The sequence below is a fragment of the Struthio camelus genome, chromosome 16, assembly GCF_040807025.1.
Source record: "Struthio camelus isolate bStrCam1 chromosome 16, bStrCam1.hap1, whole genome shotgun sequence".
Lineage (NCBI taxonomy): Eukaryota > Metazoa > Chordata > Aves > Struthioniformes > Struthionidae > Struthio > Struthio camelus.
The window spans coordinates 15,486,745-15,502,244 of record NC_090957.1 but is presented as its reverse complement, the minus strand read 5'-3'; the positions used below and the strand labels follow the sequence as shown (position 1 = coordinate 15,502,244).

Below are 15,500 nucleotides of genomic sequence, written 5' to 3'. Positions count from 1 at the left end.
ACCGAAGGGTGGAGCTTCAGAAGGTCAGTCACTGCCCTTCAGTGCAATGATTAGCTCTACTTGCCAGACATCGTTCCCACTTGGCATTTGAACCTTGCTTCTGTTTCTTAAAGGTAGCAACAAGGAAGATTGTCATTGCTTACCGTGAGGCTTTGCATACCGTTACTTGAACAAGTTAGCCTCCTATTACATCTTTAAATATAAGCCCTATCTTCCCTCTAATAGAGGAAGATCAGTGTGGTCAACCACTACATGAATAATAAGATGCAACAGTTCACATAAAATTTACTGCAGTGCCTAATAAGCTGTGAGCTCCCTCTTGGTGGGAGGCTTGGTCTGAAGCTTATGAGAACAGGGCGAGGTTGGCGCAGGGTGATCTGACCACCTTCTCCTGGCACCTTGTTTAGACCAGTGACGCAGCTATCGCTGCCACGTGAAGGAAAACCGCCAGCTATGGGCTGGAGCTGTTGTTGATGTGTCTTGAAGTGCAAAACCTCCTCCTTCCATCAGAGGGGGCAGCCAGTTCACAGCCTGCTCAGATAGCTGGAGTACGCAAAATATTCTACTGCACTTCAAATTGTCATCGCCTGCCTGCCGCAGGCTTGAACGGAAGATTACAAATAACAAGGGAAAGGGGATGCTCACTGCAGGAAGGGGGAAACGCGCTTGCACTGAAAAGTTTACGCTGAAAGGGAGGGAAGAACAGTAGCTTCCTTCTGAATTGCTTTCCTACTTTCCCTTTTGTTTTCTTCTCTCTTTCCCCTGCTACTAAAAGTGTTTTAAAAAAATACTTTAATAGTAATACCTGTCTTTCTTGAGCTATTGTGTGCTGTTATGTATTCTGCCTCTTCCTAGGAGTGCCAGGTCTCTGATCTGCAGTTCCTAGAGGGGAAAAGACAAAATTCATATTCAAAATACGGGGAGGTTACTTCAAACACGGGGTGGGGGACAAGGGCAAAATACCAGATAACACAAGGAGTTTATGTGTTTGATCACAACGATCACCTCATCTGCCGTGTGGCCTGCTCACCCTATCGCTGAGCCCCACCAACTGTGGCAGAAAAAAACAAAAATGAGGGAGGAGGGAAACTGCCAAGCACCTGAGGGCTGCGGGTGAGCCGGGGAAGGCCAGGCGAGCAGGGCCGCGTCCGGCAATGTCACCGTGTCACCAGCCTCCAGCACCTCCGAGCTTAATCGGGGGGGGGGGGGGAGAGGAACCACCACGCCGGGCAAAGCCGCAGGAATACAGCTCCCTCGTCCTGTTGCCCCAGTTTCCGCCCCATCTCACCCAGAAAGGGGCTGAAGAGCTTCTGTGCTCGGCGAGGGGGGGGGGGGGGGGGGCACAACTCCCCCGCGCGGCTCAGCAACCACTGCGCTGAACCCTCCTCCCGGCGCTTCCTGCTCGCTGGCGAGCGGGGGCGCCGGCGCGCTCCCCCCCCCCCCCAAAGCAGCTAGTCGCATTAAAAGCGGTGGCAAAACATGCCCGGGGCTTTGGCGCGGCTGCCCGGCCGCGTCGCCAGTTATTTTGGGCTCGGCGGCGCGGACCGAGGAGCGGCTTCGCGCTGAGCGGCCGGCGCCCCCCGACCGCCTCCGCTCCCCGGGAAAACCCGCATTCATGCTGGAAGACTGAGACCTTCTGCATAACCCAAGGTCGGTGGGAAGCGCCCGGGCCCGGCCCCGAGTTTCGGCAGCTGAAAGAGCGGGCGCGCGGTTGCGCGGGGCAGGCGCGGTGCGCGCCGGCAGCGGCAGCGGCAGCGGGGCTTCGCCGCCAGCGCGCTCCCTTCTCCCTCTTTGTTTTGCTTCTTTAAGCACCTAGTTTTTCTCGCTGGCGGACCGCGGGGGGGGGGGGGGGCTTATTTCTGCAGCAAGGGCAACGTCTCCCGGGCCCGAAGCCGTCGGGGTCCCGGCCGCCCGAGGGCTTTTCCCACGGCCCGGCCCGCTGCTGGCGCCCCCCGCCCGCCGCAAAGCCGGCTCGGGCTGCTCCCCCGGCCGCTGGGGCTTTCTTCCCTTTTGTTGTGTGTGTGAGGTTTATTTTTTGTTTGCTTTGTTGTAGTGTTTTTTTTTTTTTTTTTTTGCAATGCCAGGATGTTTCCTGGTGCAAACAGCGTAACCTTAACCCGCCCGGGGCAGCAGCGAGGACAGCCCGGCGGCGCAGGCTCGGCCGGCGCTTCTCCAGCCCCTTCCCGAGAACCTCGGCTTTTATTTCTGTGTTTGCTGCGCGCTGCCCCGGGCCTGTCGAGGAGAACAGCTTGTAGAGCACGGATAAAACCGGACCGCCTTATTGCTGTTAGTGCTCGAAACCAACTCCCCAGATAACGCCAGGGTGTTTTAAAAACTCTTGTCTGCTGATAGGAAGATTCCCCCCCCCCCAAAAAAAAAAAGGAGCACAAACCTCAGTCTTCCCTTCACAGAGCTCGGGAGATGCTGTCCCACTTCTCCTCCTCCCCCATGACAAAACCAACCTCCAAGACTTTGAAGTGGAAGGGATTTTATTATTATTACTATTTAGAAACACTTTTTTCCTCTGCTCCCTGATCCTGCCTCTCATCTAAAATGCCAGCCTTGCCTTGCTCGGGCGTTCAGTGTATATGAATAGCTCAGGCACGGTATTTCCAACAGCTAAGCCATGTAAATTAACTCAGCTGTAACCAACGGCTGTTTAGAAACGTTTGAGCCTGTGTTAGATAATTCCCCTGACCCCGACAGCAGCAGCAGCGGCCCTGAACCACAGCACCGATCCTTAGCATCGGGCCAAGACAGATGCGCTTTGATAATATGATTTAAACACACTCGAGATGTGCAACCTGCCGGCGAGCGTCCTGGCGGGACAGTTGCTATCTCGGAAAGAAGAGCGAATATCCCAAAACCTGCGATATTGGGGAGTCCCTGCCCAGCTACCGCCTCTCCCGCGGCCCAGCGCACACGGCGCGCTGTCACCCCAGAGCTTTGCCAGCTGAGTTTGTAAAAGCCACTTTTCACACTAGACAGTCTCGGACTGTGCTCGCAGGGCAGCTGGGCACTGACGGGGATTTCGGCAGTGCGGGGCACAGAAACGAGCACCGAGGATGTCCCGGCCTCCGGGTTTATACAGAAGTTGCAGTGAAAATAGGGCACGATACTATATGTTATATGTAGAAAACTTTTATCTATATTTTCCCCAAGGTCAAAACATTGTCATTATAAGTCCTCCATCAGCAATAACAGCATTTGTCTCCATTAATTAAAAGAAAAAAAAAAAAAGGGGGAGAAGCAGGCAAAAGCCTTTCAGGAGCTTTCGGGCACCCTTGGGAACGGCCGGCAGCAGGCCAGCCTGCGCGTTTGCCACGGCCCCATCCGGCACGCGTGCACGGGGTGACTCGGGAACACGCGGGACTCGTTCCCGGCCCCGTCCGAGGCGGCAGCCCCGCGCGGGTGCCCTCCGCTCCAAAGCGGCTCTCCCTCCCCGGTCCTTTTAACTCCATTTGACACACTCCCCCCAGCCACACTTTTTCTTTCCTCAGCCAAAAAAACCCAGACAGCTTTGACATATTAAAAATAACAATGAAATAATAACGGCGAGGAGCCACAAAGGCCGTGGGCGCCCCCGGGAGCCGGCGCATCGCCCCGCGGCTGCGCGGGACCCTCGGGCCTCCCTCGCGCCCGCGGGGTCCCCGCTGCCCTCCCTGCTCTGCCCCCACCGCAGCTCCCCGCGACCGGGCTCTCCGCGCGCCGCCCAGACATGACCAAGGAAGAGGAGCTGCCGGACTGGACTTCGTCCAAGGAATTTTATGAAAAATATGAGCCGAAGGAAGTTTTGGGCAGGTAAAGCATGGTTTCTGCAAGCCGCGCTGCCACGCGCTCCAGCGCCCGGTACGAGCCGGCTGCGCCCAGGGCCCCGAGCAGCGCGGCCGTTTCGAACGCCCTTAGGAAGGATTTTCCGTCAGCTCAAAACCCTCCGTCCCCCCGGGAGGGCGAGAGGCGCGCGCGCGCTCGGCTGGGGCGCGAGCTCCGGCGCCCGGCCGCCACCCGCTTCGGGGAACCTCGCAGGACCGCGAGGCCCCGCGACGCGTCCGCGGCATCCTCACGCTAACTGGCAAGGGGAACCACCGCCGTCTCTTCCGCGCCGGTCCCGCAGGGGGGTGAGCAGCGTCGTCCGCCGGTGCATCCACAAGGCCACCCGGCAGGAGTACGCCGTGAAGATCATCGACATCACGGCCGGCAACATATCGCCCAAGGAAGTGCAGGAGCTGCGGGAAGCCACCTCCAAGGAGATCGACATTCTCCGGAAGGTCTCGGGCCACCCCAACGTCAGTAAGTCGGGCTGTTCGGGCGCCAAGGCGGGAGGTTTCCCTCCCCGCGACGCCTTGGGGGGCCGAGATCCCCACAGGCAAGAGGCTCCTTCCTCCCCCCTGCTGCTCCCAAAAGCCGCTTTCCCGCGGCGTAGAAATCCAGAAGAGAGCCCCAAAACTAGGGGACGGAGCCGAGACTGGAGCACCCATCTCCTTAGGGGCCTGAAATTCTGGGACCTCTAAGCCAGCAGCCTCGGAGGTTAAACGCTGCCACCAGGGTGCCACCAGGGTGCCACCTCTCCCCTACGGAGGGGGGAGTGGCAGGATCCAGCCCGTCCGGCTGCCGCCCGGCCTCTGCTGCACCCGCCGGCCGCCCCAGGCCCCTTGCTCACCCGTCTCCCAGCCAACGCGCTACCGCGGGTCACCTCCTCCTAAACTTAATTAGCGATCCGAGCAGCGAGGGGTCGCCCGCGGCGGGGCGGGAGGGCGCGCGTGCGCTACGCGCCGGCCGCCGCCGTGACCGCCGCCACCGCGCTTCCTTGCAGTTCAGCTGAAGGACAGCTACGAGTCCAGCACCTTCTTCTTCCTGGTCTTCGACCTGTAAGTCCCGCTCGCCCGCTGCCGCCCCGCGGGGCGCGTTTCGGCCGGGCTCCGGCAGCCGCCCGCGCTCGCTCCGAGCGCCCCTCGAACGGCCTCGGCCTCGCCGCTTCCCGCCGGCCCGGCTCGCGTTTCCCCTCTCCTTCGGCGAGGGCCGCGCCGGACCCCGGGGCTGCCGCGGCGGCCGGCGCCCGCCTCCCCGGTCAGGCGTTTTACGCCGTTTTTTTTTTTTAAGTATCGGCTAGTGATTTTTTTTTTTTTTGCGAGCGGCGCCCTGTCGAGCCCCCAGCGCGGCTCTGCCCGGCGGGGCGACTCGGCCGCCACCTCCGCTTCCCCCGCCGCAGGATGAAGAGGGGGGAGCTCTTCGACTACCTCACCGAGAAAGTCACCCTGAGCGAGAAGGAGACCAGGTAAGGTGGGACGGCGCGAGCGAGGGCTGCTGCCGCCGCCGCCGGGCTCGGCGCGGGATGATACGCGGGGCCGGCGCGGAGACGCGCTGTTGCCGTCCCCAGGAAGATCATGCGCGCGCTGCTGGAGGTGATCGAGTACCTGCACTCCATCGACATCGTCCACCGCGACCTGAAGCCGGAGAACATCCTCCTGGACGACGACATGAACATCAAGCTGACCGACTTCGGCTTCTCCTGCCAGCTGCGCGGCAGCGAGAAGCTCAAAGGTGGGGGGACGGCGGTGCCGGCGTTGGCTCGCGGCTCAGTCCCCTCCTCGGGCCGGTCTTGTGGCCGCAGGGTCTCGCGGGGGATGGACGCTGGTATCACCACCCTGGGGCTGCCCCTGCCCACACCAATGCCCAGCTCGGCCCCGCGGCGAGACCTCACCTGTCCCCTGAGCCCGTTTTCCTGCTCCTCCTTTCCTCCAGTCGGCCCTCGTCATAATCCACTGAGAAAATCCAGTAACGAGATGTGATGAGTTGCAGTTGCTACCTGCCTGTGCCGTCACTGCAAATATCCCATCCGGCACCCGGACGCCCTGCGGTGGGACGGCAGGAGCCTCCTCCGGTTTGTTAACGCTTGTCGCCTTCCCCGCAGAAATCTGCGGCACGCCGGGCTACCTGGCTCCCGAAATACTGCAGTGCTCCATGGACGACGAGCACCAAGGGTACGGAAAGGAGGTCGACATGTAAGTGAGACGCGTCCGCGTACCAGGGACCTTCCCCAGCCCCCCGCCGCCTGCCCACCGGCCGCTCCCAAGCGGTTCAGGGAACGGTTTCGGGCGCAGGGACGACGAGAGCTGCCCAGCCCTCGCTAGCCAGCGGCGACGGCCTAAAAATCAGCCGGGGCAGCCTGAGACCAGTCAGTGCTCAGGGAAGTTGAAAGATGCACCAGAAAACCCCACTATCCTGGGATCAGGAGGGGCCCCAAAACATGTTCTGGCTTTTTAAGAGACCCCATCACACGATGGGAGCCAGAGGCAGCCCCCAAGGGAGCGATACCCACCTTCACCCCGGCAGGCATTTTGTCCCCATCTCTGACAGTTTAGGCTCAGCCCTGCGGTGAGTAGAGCTGCAAACAGACACCCAAGATGCACGTGGGCATTTCAGCCATTTTTATAGCACCGTTTTTAGTTTAAATACCACCATTCAGCCCAACCTCTGAGATGGGAGGTCCCAGCCAGGTCCCACCATTTCACACCCATCCACAGCTTCTCTCTCCCCTAGGGGGGGATGACCCCAAACGACAAGAAAATCAAGTAAAGCAGATATCTCTAACTCACATCTTCACCCAGGAGAGCAGCTCCACACCACCAGCTCAGCCCCAAAGTCCCACATCCCTCCCCAAAAGTAGGCAGCACCCCTGCTCCCAATTATCCATCAGGCTAACGAGCCCCAGGAGCAAGCTCAGCCTCCCTGATTAGAGGCCGAGCAGGGCAGTTTCATCCCAGTTTTCCAGCATGTCTTTTGGTGGATGGAGGCATCAAGGTGCCCTTCAGGGCCTGGATGCGGCCGCCTGCCCTGCAGTGCCGCGGGGCTGGGGGTCTCGCTGGTGCCCACAGGTGGAGCACGGGGGTGATCATGTACACACTGCTGGCCGGCTCGCCGCCCTTCTGGCACCGCAAGCAGATGCTGATGCTGCGCATGATCATGAACGGGGACTACCAGTTCGGCTCCCCAGAGTGGGACGACCGCTCCGACACTGTCAAGGACCTGGTAGGCACTTCCCAGTGGAGCAGGGCTGGAAAAGCCCCAGGGGGGATAGCCTGGAGGAGATGTTGCCATTGATCCTCCAGGTGTCCATCAAGAGCTTGGGGTGATGATGAAGCCCCCCGGGGCACAGCCTTGGGGAGGGACGTGGGGCGGCAGGGTCATGCTGGTGCCCTTCTGCAGATCTCGCGGTTCCTGGTGGTGGACCCGCAGCAGCGGTACACGGCCAGCGAGGCGCTGGCCCACCCCTTCTTCCAGCAGTACGACGTGGAGGAGGTCCGGCACTTCAGCCCCTTCCGGAAATTCAAGGTGAGGTTGGTGCTGCTGTGGGGTCCTGGTACGTAGCATCGCCAGACCCCAGCACCTGCAGGAACCCAATGGTGGGGCTGAATTTCCTGTGTTTCGGGGTTTTTGATGCGCCTGGACTTTGGTGGGATCGTCCTTTGCCAGTGTAAGTGCCAAAGTGGCCCTTCTTCAAGCAACATCTGGCTTACTTTCTGGGGGCACATCCTAAGGGGTTTTTCACAGCAAGGTTTCACAAAGGAAATTTAACTGCAAGAAAGGAGGATTAAATTAAAAAAGGGAAGAAACTTCCCTCCCCCTCCAAAAAAAGCTTTAAAAAGAAAAAAATCACTTCCAAGGAGAAAGCAGTTAGCCTGACTGCACACAAGGTGCCTCAAACATACCTAAAACAGGTTTCTGTTGCTGTCTCTACACCCTGCAGTTATGGGCATCACCCACCACCATTAGCTCAGGCATGTAAGGCTGACGCGCGGTGATGAAGTTAAGGGTGAACTTGGAGAAAGCCACACGGGACTAAACACTTGTGCTAGGAGCTGGACCTCCTCTGTCCTTACAGCCGCAGCTCGGGACGCGCTAGGACAGATCCCATTAAATTGAGGGACTTGCTGGGGCGCGCGGCGGGGATTCCCGCTGCCGCGCTGCGAGGTCCTCTCCTCTCCTTTGCAGGTCATCTGCCTGACCGTCCTGGCGTCCGTCCGCATCTACTACCAGTACCGGCTCGTGAAGTCGGTCACGCGGGAGCTGGTGGTGCGTGACCCTTACGCCCTGAAGCCCATCCGCAAGCTGATCGACGCCTGCGCCTTCAGGACCTACAAGCACTGGGTGAAGAAGGGGGAGGTGCAGAACCGAGCCGCCCTCTTCGAGAACACCTGCAAGGCCATTCTGCTGGCCTTGGCAGCGGAGGAAGAGCTGTTCTGATCGCCACGTAAAGCTGTGCCTGTACTGTGTAAAGTGTATGAATTTAGTCAGAGATCAGGCAAGTAAAGCCTTTGGAAACCAACCAGCAATTTCTTCTGCTTTGTCTTAGAGCAAAATATCACCGGCCTCAAGTCAGTGCTGTTGGTTGGGGCTGCGTTCGCATGCGGTTGTCTTGTCAGGGCTCCGATTTGTCCGAGGGTTATATCGCTGTTTAAGGTTTCTCCAAAATCCCGCAGAGGAACTGCTCTGGAGACACAGCTGCTGGTAGAGCTGTAACAAGCTATAGCTCCAAATGCTTTCCAAAAAGGCAGAGATCTTACAGCAAAGGCTCGGCTCCAGGTGCCCAGCTCTGGAGTTGGCCTCTTTCTCACTCCAAGGGATTCACTGACGAGAAGATTGGCGCCGGGAGCTGGTGTCATCACCCACTGATGGGCCCAGAGATCGTGCTCCTGTCGGATTTGGTCACAGAAGGTCAGAAATGAGCAACTTCACACCAGCGAGGAACAGCCATCGCAGTGAGCCTGGAGAGCTCGCTTTCCAAACTGAGCTGTTCCCTCTGATGACAAATGTAGTTCTCTTGCTGAGACCTGTCACAACGCAGCAAACCTCGGGTACCTCAGGAAGGGGATTTGCAGTGTGGAGCTTGTAGCAGGGAGCCTGAATGTCATTGCTTCATGTTTAGCTGCCAGCTAGTGCTTCTGCTGGGCTGCGGCTCTTGAACCTGCTCCTTTCTGCTTGTCCTCCGAGTGTCAAGGGACATCCCATCTCCAAGCCCATTAAACGAGTGGGGCTGAGCAGCAAGCACTTAGTACTTAGCAGAGCTTTCATTGAGCAGTGGCAAAGAAATATCATAGTTCACATTGACCCACGCACCTCAGGCAGTTTTAAAATAAATTATAAAGAGTCCACAGCTGCTCTGTAGACCTTACACAGTCATAGTGGCTGAGAGATTTGGTTTATTGATTTCTGTGTCATCCGTGCACTTAGAAACGAACAGCATTGTTACTGTTGAAGGGCCAATAAGGACACCCTGCTTTACTTAGCCCAGGATGCTAAGGGGCTGAAAGGAAGCCCCATGCTGGCGGTAATGGTAGACCTGGCTGTTTGGGCTCCGTGTTTCAGGCTGCTGCTCGAGCAGCTCCCCAGAGCTGGTTTGTGCTCCCTCTGGCTAGTCCTACTGGGGCAGACAGAGCCGATGAGGAATGAGCCCGAGGAGAGAGTGAGGCATCGCAAAGCCAGAAGGCATGGGTAGGCAGAGGAGCTCCTGGCTTAATGCTGTGCACTGGTGGTCTCGCACACCTACACCTTCTGCCTAGCTAAATGGATACCAAAAGGAGAAATGTAGTATCTAAAACATCAAGAGGACATTAAAGATAAACTCCCTCTCTGTCATTCCCGATTCCCACTCAGTGCCCAAATATCCCAGTACAGAAGTGAGTTTTAGCTGAAAGTATTTATTTTCAATTTTTGAAATATGCTAGTTTAATGAAAGTTTGACTGCTGGAATTACTGTTCATCTCCACAGGAGAAAATGCCTTGAGGTCTTTCCAAGTGACCTACTCAGAGCTCAGTTTTGGTCCCCCTTTTCTTAGCTTTGTGATTCTGTACGTCAGCAGCACAACGGAAACTGAGGTTATCAGAGGCTGAATCTGGTGTGTTCCCCATTCTAGGATGGAAAAAGATATCCAAAGTTATCGATTGTTTGTAGTTAACACTTGTCACCCTGCATAACAGACTATGAACATCTTCTACGTGCCATGAATAACTTCTAGCAAAGTTATTAAATACTCAATGGAAAACGCACACAATTTGAAAAGCATTTAGGAATGCAGTTATAGCAGTAACATTTTTAGCAGTACTTATTGTATGTTTTCCTAAATGCTTCTCAAAAAAACTGAGTAGGAACTGACAAAAATCTTCTAAAATAAAACACATTGGCATATAACTAAGGAACCACAAATCACTATGAAACAGCACTTGAGCACTGCACAAACCTACCTTGTAGTAACACGAGCTTTATGATTCGCCGATCCATCTGCGGTGTCAATCCAAGACGCACCTCTCAAGACATGCATTTTCTGAGCACGCCGCCTTGATGAAAGCCCAGGAGTTAGGTATTCTGACGCAGTCCACTCCCAAGTGTTTCCTAGCAGATCATAGAGCCCTGAGACGCAAATGTTTTTGTATTAAGATCATGAGAGCACATACGCAAAGGTTGCAAAAGCACTTTGCTGCGTGGAGTTTGTGTGCAACACTCAAAGCATCATTGGAAAAGCGTGGTTAATGGCGAGAGCACAGAGCCCCTCTTCAACAGAGGGCCTTCCACAAATCTCTCAGCTTAAATGAGTCTCATCATTTCCCATCTGCATAATGAGGAAATGGCATCTGCTTCCCTCAAAACAATGCACTTGAGTTTTTCAGATAAATCACATGCTATTTGTGATAACTCACAAACAACAAAATAATTGACTGCTATTAAAAGCATAGAACAGTTTGGTTCATTAAAGTACATCAGGCATACTTCAGCCAACTTCAGTAACAACCATCAACGCTTTTGCAAGGCTCACTGTTCTTCTATCAAGATGCTGACGCCATCCCACTTCATATTTTAAACTCTACTACGCCTGTGGGATTGTAGCGTTGAATGGATATTTGCAAGCAGATGCCAGTCTAAAAACCAAGACAGGGATGTCTGTTCCACACCATAGCTGTTTTGAGGAGAGAATGCTGTCACTGGCGAAACTCCGTGGTAACCGTCTTCAGCTGTATCAAGGCTCGGGAAACTGCCCTGTGGGAAGACACAGAGAAAGACCCCACCACAGAGAAGATGGTAAGTCTTGGTCTTTAGAGAACTGCATTGTGCTTAAGTAGTGGAAATAACTGTTGCAAATTAGCTCTACGTAACTTTGTATCCAAGATAGCAGATCAACCATTTAAAGCTCTCCCAAGGAAAAGACAATCCACTTTCCTAAAAACTTTATGTCTGAGTAGATCCATTCCTGAAGAAACAAAATCCCAGTTTCCTCAGGGAAACCAGCGTGAGACTGCTCCATTCTAAGGATACTCTGGAAAAAGTACCAGGAGCTGATCGCTTCCCAGCACCATGCAATATGCTATGACAGCCACACAAATTCTGTGGTTGTTTTACAAAAACACCATCAGAACAGCTCAATACAGACAAGATGGTTTTCAGGATCTTACCTGCCACAGGTTTGTACGGTTTGGCTGAAACTTGTTTCCCCAGGGATATACTCTTTCTGTCAAAGCAGAAGAGAGACGACCAGTTATTCCCTGCGAGTCAGTCCAGCTTCTGGATTTGCCTGTTTTTAAACAGGCTTTTATTACTATCCTTTCCTGCTCAGCTTGAAGAGTTATATGAGCAATACCTGCTGGTCTAATCACTACAAACACCACCAATGGGACGGAGGGGAGAACGGGAGCCAGACTCAACTTCCCATTTACAAACCATTGCTCATGCCAGGGAGCCCCACAGTAGCTACTGCACCATGATTGCTCACAGGGGCTGCTATATGCCAATACCAGCATGCGACCGCATGGTGGGTCGCTCCTTGCCCCAATCTGTGAAATGGTATCTTTATCTGGCTGAAGTGGTTCACTTAGGAAGACGGATTGAGAACATAGAGAAGCCACTATTTAATTGACTCTCAGGACAAAGGAGGCCATTCGGTCCCCTAGATTAACCTCTGAAAAGATCTCTATATGGAGATTTGGATAGCTCAAAGAGTCCAGTAGAACTAATATTACTTGATGAATTGGTTTGGTTTAAGAAAAAGGTCAAAGCTGGTCTTACATACGCTCTAGGCCTCCCCTAGCAGCAAATTCCCACTCCTCCTCTGTGGGAAGCCTCTTCCCTTTCCACTTGCAAAACGCCTGTGCATCATTCCAGCTCACATGCAACACAGGGTAATCCAGCCTGTCTTTTATACCGGAGCCAGGACCTGAGGGCTGTGAAGAAGTGCATTGAACATGTTTTAATTGATTTCATAAACTTTTCCATTAATAAGGAAACAAAGGACAGTTCAGAGCAAGGTGGGGAACCTGCAGCAATGGAACTGGAGATGTGATTTTTCGCCCCATTTTTATTCGATGAGGTTCAGCATACATTAAATTTGTGTGCGCCCAGCACTGTTCGGCTCTGCCCTCAGCATGCAAAGGGGTCTCTGCCCTCAGCATGCAAAGGGGTCTCTGCCCTCAGCATGCAAAGGGGTCTCTGCCCTCAGCATGCAAAGACCGATTTTGTCTTAGCAAAAGTTTCTGCAACCCATTTATCACCAAAACGGTGAGACTCTTGATCTAAGAGTGCTTTGGCCAAAGGATTTTGAACAGCCTGTCTACTAAAGCTGCCAGAACTTTGAAACTTGTAGCAGGGTTAAGTGGTAACATTTCATGACATTCAGGACAACTTTTGAGTAAGAGAGAACAGTGAAACTAATAAATATTCAGTTAATAAACTGCTGTTTATCCGTAGCCAAATCTCCCATGTCCCAGGCTGGTCCTAGACTACCCATCATTACAGAAAGGTGTAACCAGCCATCTCTGAAGCGTGGAAGGGTTGCAATGAAAAGCTCTACTTACCTGTCGCCAAAAAGCCTTGTCTATAGGCAGCCACCAAGGCGCAGACTGAGAAAAGAAACGACACCAGATTAACGCTAGGCTGCTGACCCCCATCCAAAGCCATGCTCACCTAAGTCATCCTATAGCAGCGTGTACAAAGAAGAGTACTTGTTAGTCTGGAAATGGTTAAATTCTGTGGTTTGATCTGATTTAGAGTACAGAGTCAAGAAGCATCTATTTTTAAAATTAAAAACAGATTTAAAAGTCCTCAGTGTTTATTTCTTCTGTTTTAAGAGTTGATGAATAAAATGCTTCGAAACAGGCTTTACTTTTTCCCAGCTCAGTGGAACATCTAGTAAGTCAAATCTGACAAAGTTTGGAGAGGACGTAAACAAAAGGGGGCCTTAAATCAAGCCAGGCTTAGTCCTGCTATTTTCAAAAGCAAAACAACCCAAGTGTGAGAAAAGAACACTGAGAAAGGCGAGAGCGTTAACTGAGAGTTAGCTGTTACTGAGCAGAAAAACAATATCTATTGCAATCTGCAAGATTTTTCCCTCTTTTATTTTATTCAAAACAAAGACGTCAGACAGGAACGCCATCAGTAATGCTATCTCCAGCATCATCATTGAAAATCATCCCCTTCGGGTGTTACCCACCTATTAAAACCTTTCAAATTCCAGGTTGGATTTACCTCCAGTTTTTGGGTGACTTTTTTTTTCAGCTCTTCAGAGACGAAATCCTCAAAGACAAAGCTCCAGCCAAATGCTTCTGCTTCTGTTTTGTATTTCTTTTCTCTAACAAACTCCCTGGCATAAATATAACACGCTCAGGTGTCTGGGTAGGAGTTCTTCAAGAGTCACACCACCAAATACAGCAGTCTACACGTGCAACGAGTTTAGAGCAAGGCAAACACATAAGAACTGCAGCCACCACAAATCTGTTGAGAGTCCCAGTTCCTCCCTAGTACAATCAGCTTGATAGATTTTTAAGAGATGAAGCCGGTTGGATTTGGATCTATCTGTTCACAGATCTGCTCATCAGTTTTTACATTACTTTTGTGGGTAAAATCGTCCTATACCCTGGTCTTTTACAAAATGTATCAATTACACAGTCCAAAAAGCCCTTAAAGCCACCAAAACCCACAGCTGCTACCACAGCTAAACGCGGCCCCCAAACGTAGCAAATGTCCCATGCTGCTGTATAATCTTGCCCTACTTCCGTCCTATTTTGTTTCCTCATAGTCTCAGAACGAGTTTTCACTGTACGTTACTGGCCAGGCTCCTGGCGCGTGGAAATGCTGCTTTTAACTGACAAGGGCTCAGGTCCGCAACTGAAGGCATTTCCCACAATGTATTTACTGGTGCTTTGTACAAGAACGTCTATAAAATAAATTCGGAGGAGTGGTCCAGTATTTACAAATGGAAACTAGAAGCTACAGCGAATCTGTAACAGCACAGCCCTATTAGTAAACGCATATTGGCAAGCTGTTCTGGTAAGATACTTCAGCCTGCACCTGTAAAGATGATTTATTATAGACAGACCTATTTTTTTGTTCAAAAGTTAGCTTTCAGATCCCAGAAATCAGCCCAGTAACATACAGCTACAACAGCCACATCCTTCCAGCAACTGCCTGAGCTATTGGGACCCTGTAAACCAAGCAAATCCAAACTTTCGGTCTTACCTGAAATCCCTGTTTGTGATGGGGTATTTGTCTATAACAAATGACTTCACAGTCACCTCCCTGACAGGCCCTTCTTCATGTTTATTCTCCAGCGAACTGGAGCCCATTTGAAACTTCCCACCAGGCAGCTGCACCATGTTCTCATCCTTTCCAAAAGCTAAAAGTGAAGTAATTCAGTATGAGAAGATTCATTTTTAAATGTAAAAGCACAGGACAGCATACCTTCTTTGCCAAATAGTCATTTTACACGCTGGAAAAAGCGTGCAATAAACTAGTTAGTAACAACACTTAGCATTTATGTAGATATCTATTGTTTGAAAATAGCCTTTGTTTTAAGGTAACGTTTTAAGTTTCTCTCTTGGGAAAGGAACAGCTCCGGTCAGACTAAATCAGCAAAGCAATTTCTTTAAATAAATGGTTTGCTGCAACTGGGAGAAGAAAAGGAACCTTAACAGGGAGAGGCAAAACTAATTTTAAAGCTCTGCTGCAACAAGATGCAAGAACCAAGGCAGAAGGATCAGCAGAAAAAGCAGTACAAGCTCATTAACTCACCTTGCAGAGCACGGCTGCTGCCTAACACACAGCAACAAAACACGAGAACTAGCCACATTTTCCTGGGAGCAAAGCCAAGCAACGCCAGGGACAGGCACCTGGCGAGAAGCAAAATGAATTAGGGAGGAACTGAAGAGCTTTGACCCAGAAGAACTCCAGCCGCAGGGAAGCGGTTCCGGGCTCTCTGCTCGGGGAGGGCAGCGAAGCACTTCCCTGGGCCGGGCTGCCTTCCTGCGCTGCGCACAGCCAGGCCCCCCCGCGTTGTCATCACGCAAGTCAGACACCCTCAGGTCCCACAAGCTTATTCCTCGTGATGGCAAATCTATTTTATGACTGCTCAGTAGCATCTTTTTTTTTTTTTTCCTCCCCTTTACCTGAAGTTTCTTAACATGTTAATTATAGGTAGGGTAATTGAGGTGGAAAGTATTTTAATCTCTACCTCTAAAAA

At 52.7% G+C, this 15,500-nt stretch overlaps 2 protein-coding genes across 3 annotated transcripts; one reads left to right on the top strand and one right to left on the bottom strand.

Moving 5' to 3' along the window:
• Nucleotides 1–1,216: 1,216 nt before the first annotated feature.
• Nucleotides 1,217–8,326, top strand: PHKG1 (phosphorylase kinase catalytic subunit gamma 1). Of its 2 annotated transcripts, none has more exons than XM_068910014.1 (10): nt 1,217–1,650; nt 3,683–3,801; nt 4,115–4,290; nt 4,814–4,868; nt 5,210–5,275; nt 5,378–5,541; nt 5,912–6,002; nt 6,876–7,029; nt 7,207–7,332; nt 7,993–8,326. In XM_068910014.1, the coding sequence occupies exons 2-10, from the start codon at nt 3,719–3,721 to the stop codon at nt 8,242–8,244; spliced, it is 1,167 nt and encodes a 388-aa protein (XP_068766115.1). In that variant the 5' UTR covers nt 1,217–1,650; nt 3,683–3,718; the 3' UTR covers nt 8,245–8,326. The 2 variants fall into 2 exon arrangements, with proteins under 2 accessions (XP_068766115.1, XP_068766116.1); XM_068910015.1 differs by having other exon boundaries at nt 1,435–1,650; nt 3,501–3,801.
• A 1,352-nt stretch (nt 8,327–9,678) lies between these two features.
• SUMF2 (sulfatase modifying factor 2) lies at nt 9,679–15,340 on the bottom strand. The gene is made up of 9 exons (XM_009675880.2): nt 15,053–15,340; nt 14,501–14,657; nt 13,511–13,625; nt 12,841–12,885; nt 12,060–12,210; nt 11,446–11,501; nt 10,948–11,032; nt 10,243–10,408; nt 9,679–9,910 (listed from the first exon to the last, which is right to left on the bottom strand). The coding sequence occupies exons 1-9, from the start codon at nt 15,108–15,110 to the stop codon at nt 9,805–9,807; spliced, it is 939 nt and encodes a 312-aa protein (XP_009674175.1). The 5' UTR covers nt 15,111–15,340; the 3' UTR covers nt 9,679–9,804.
• Nucleotides 15,341–15,500: the final 160 nt, after the last annotated feature.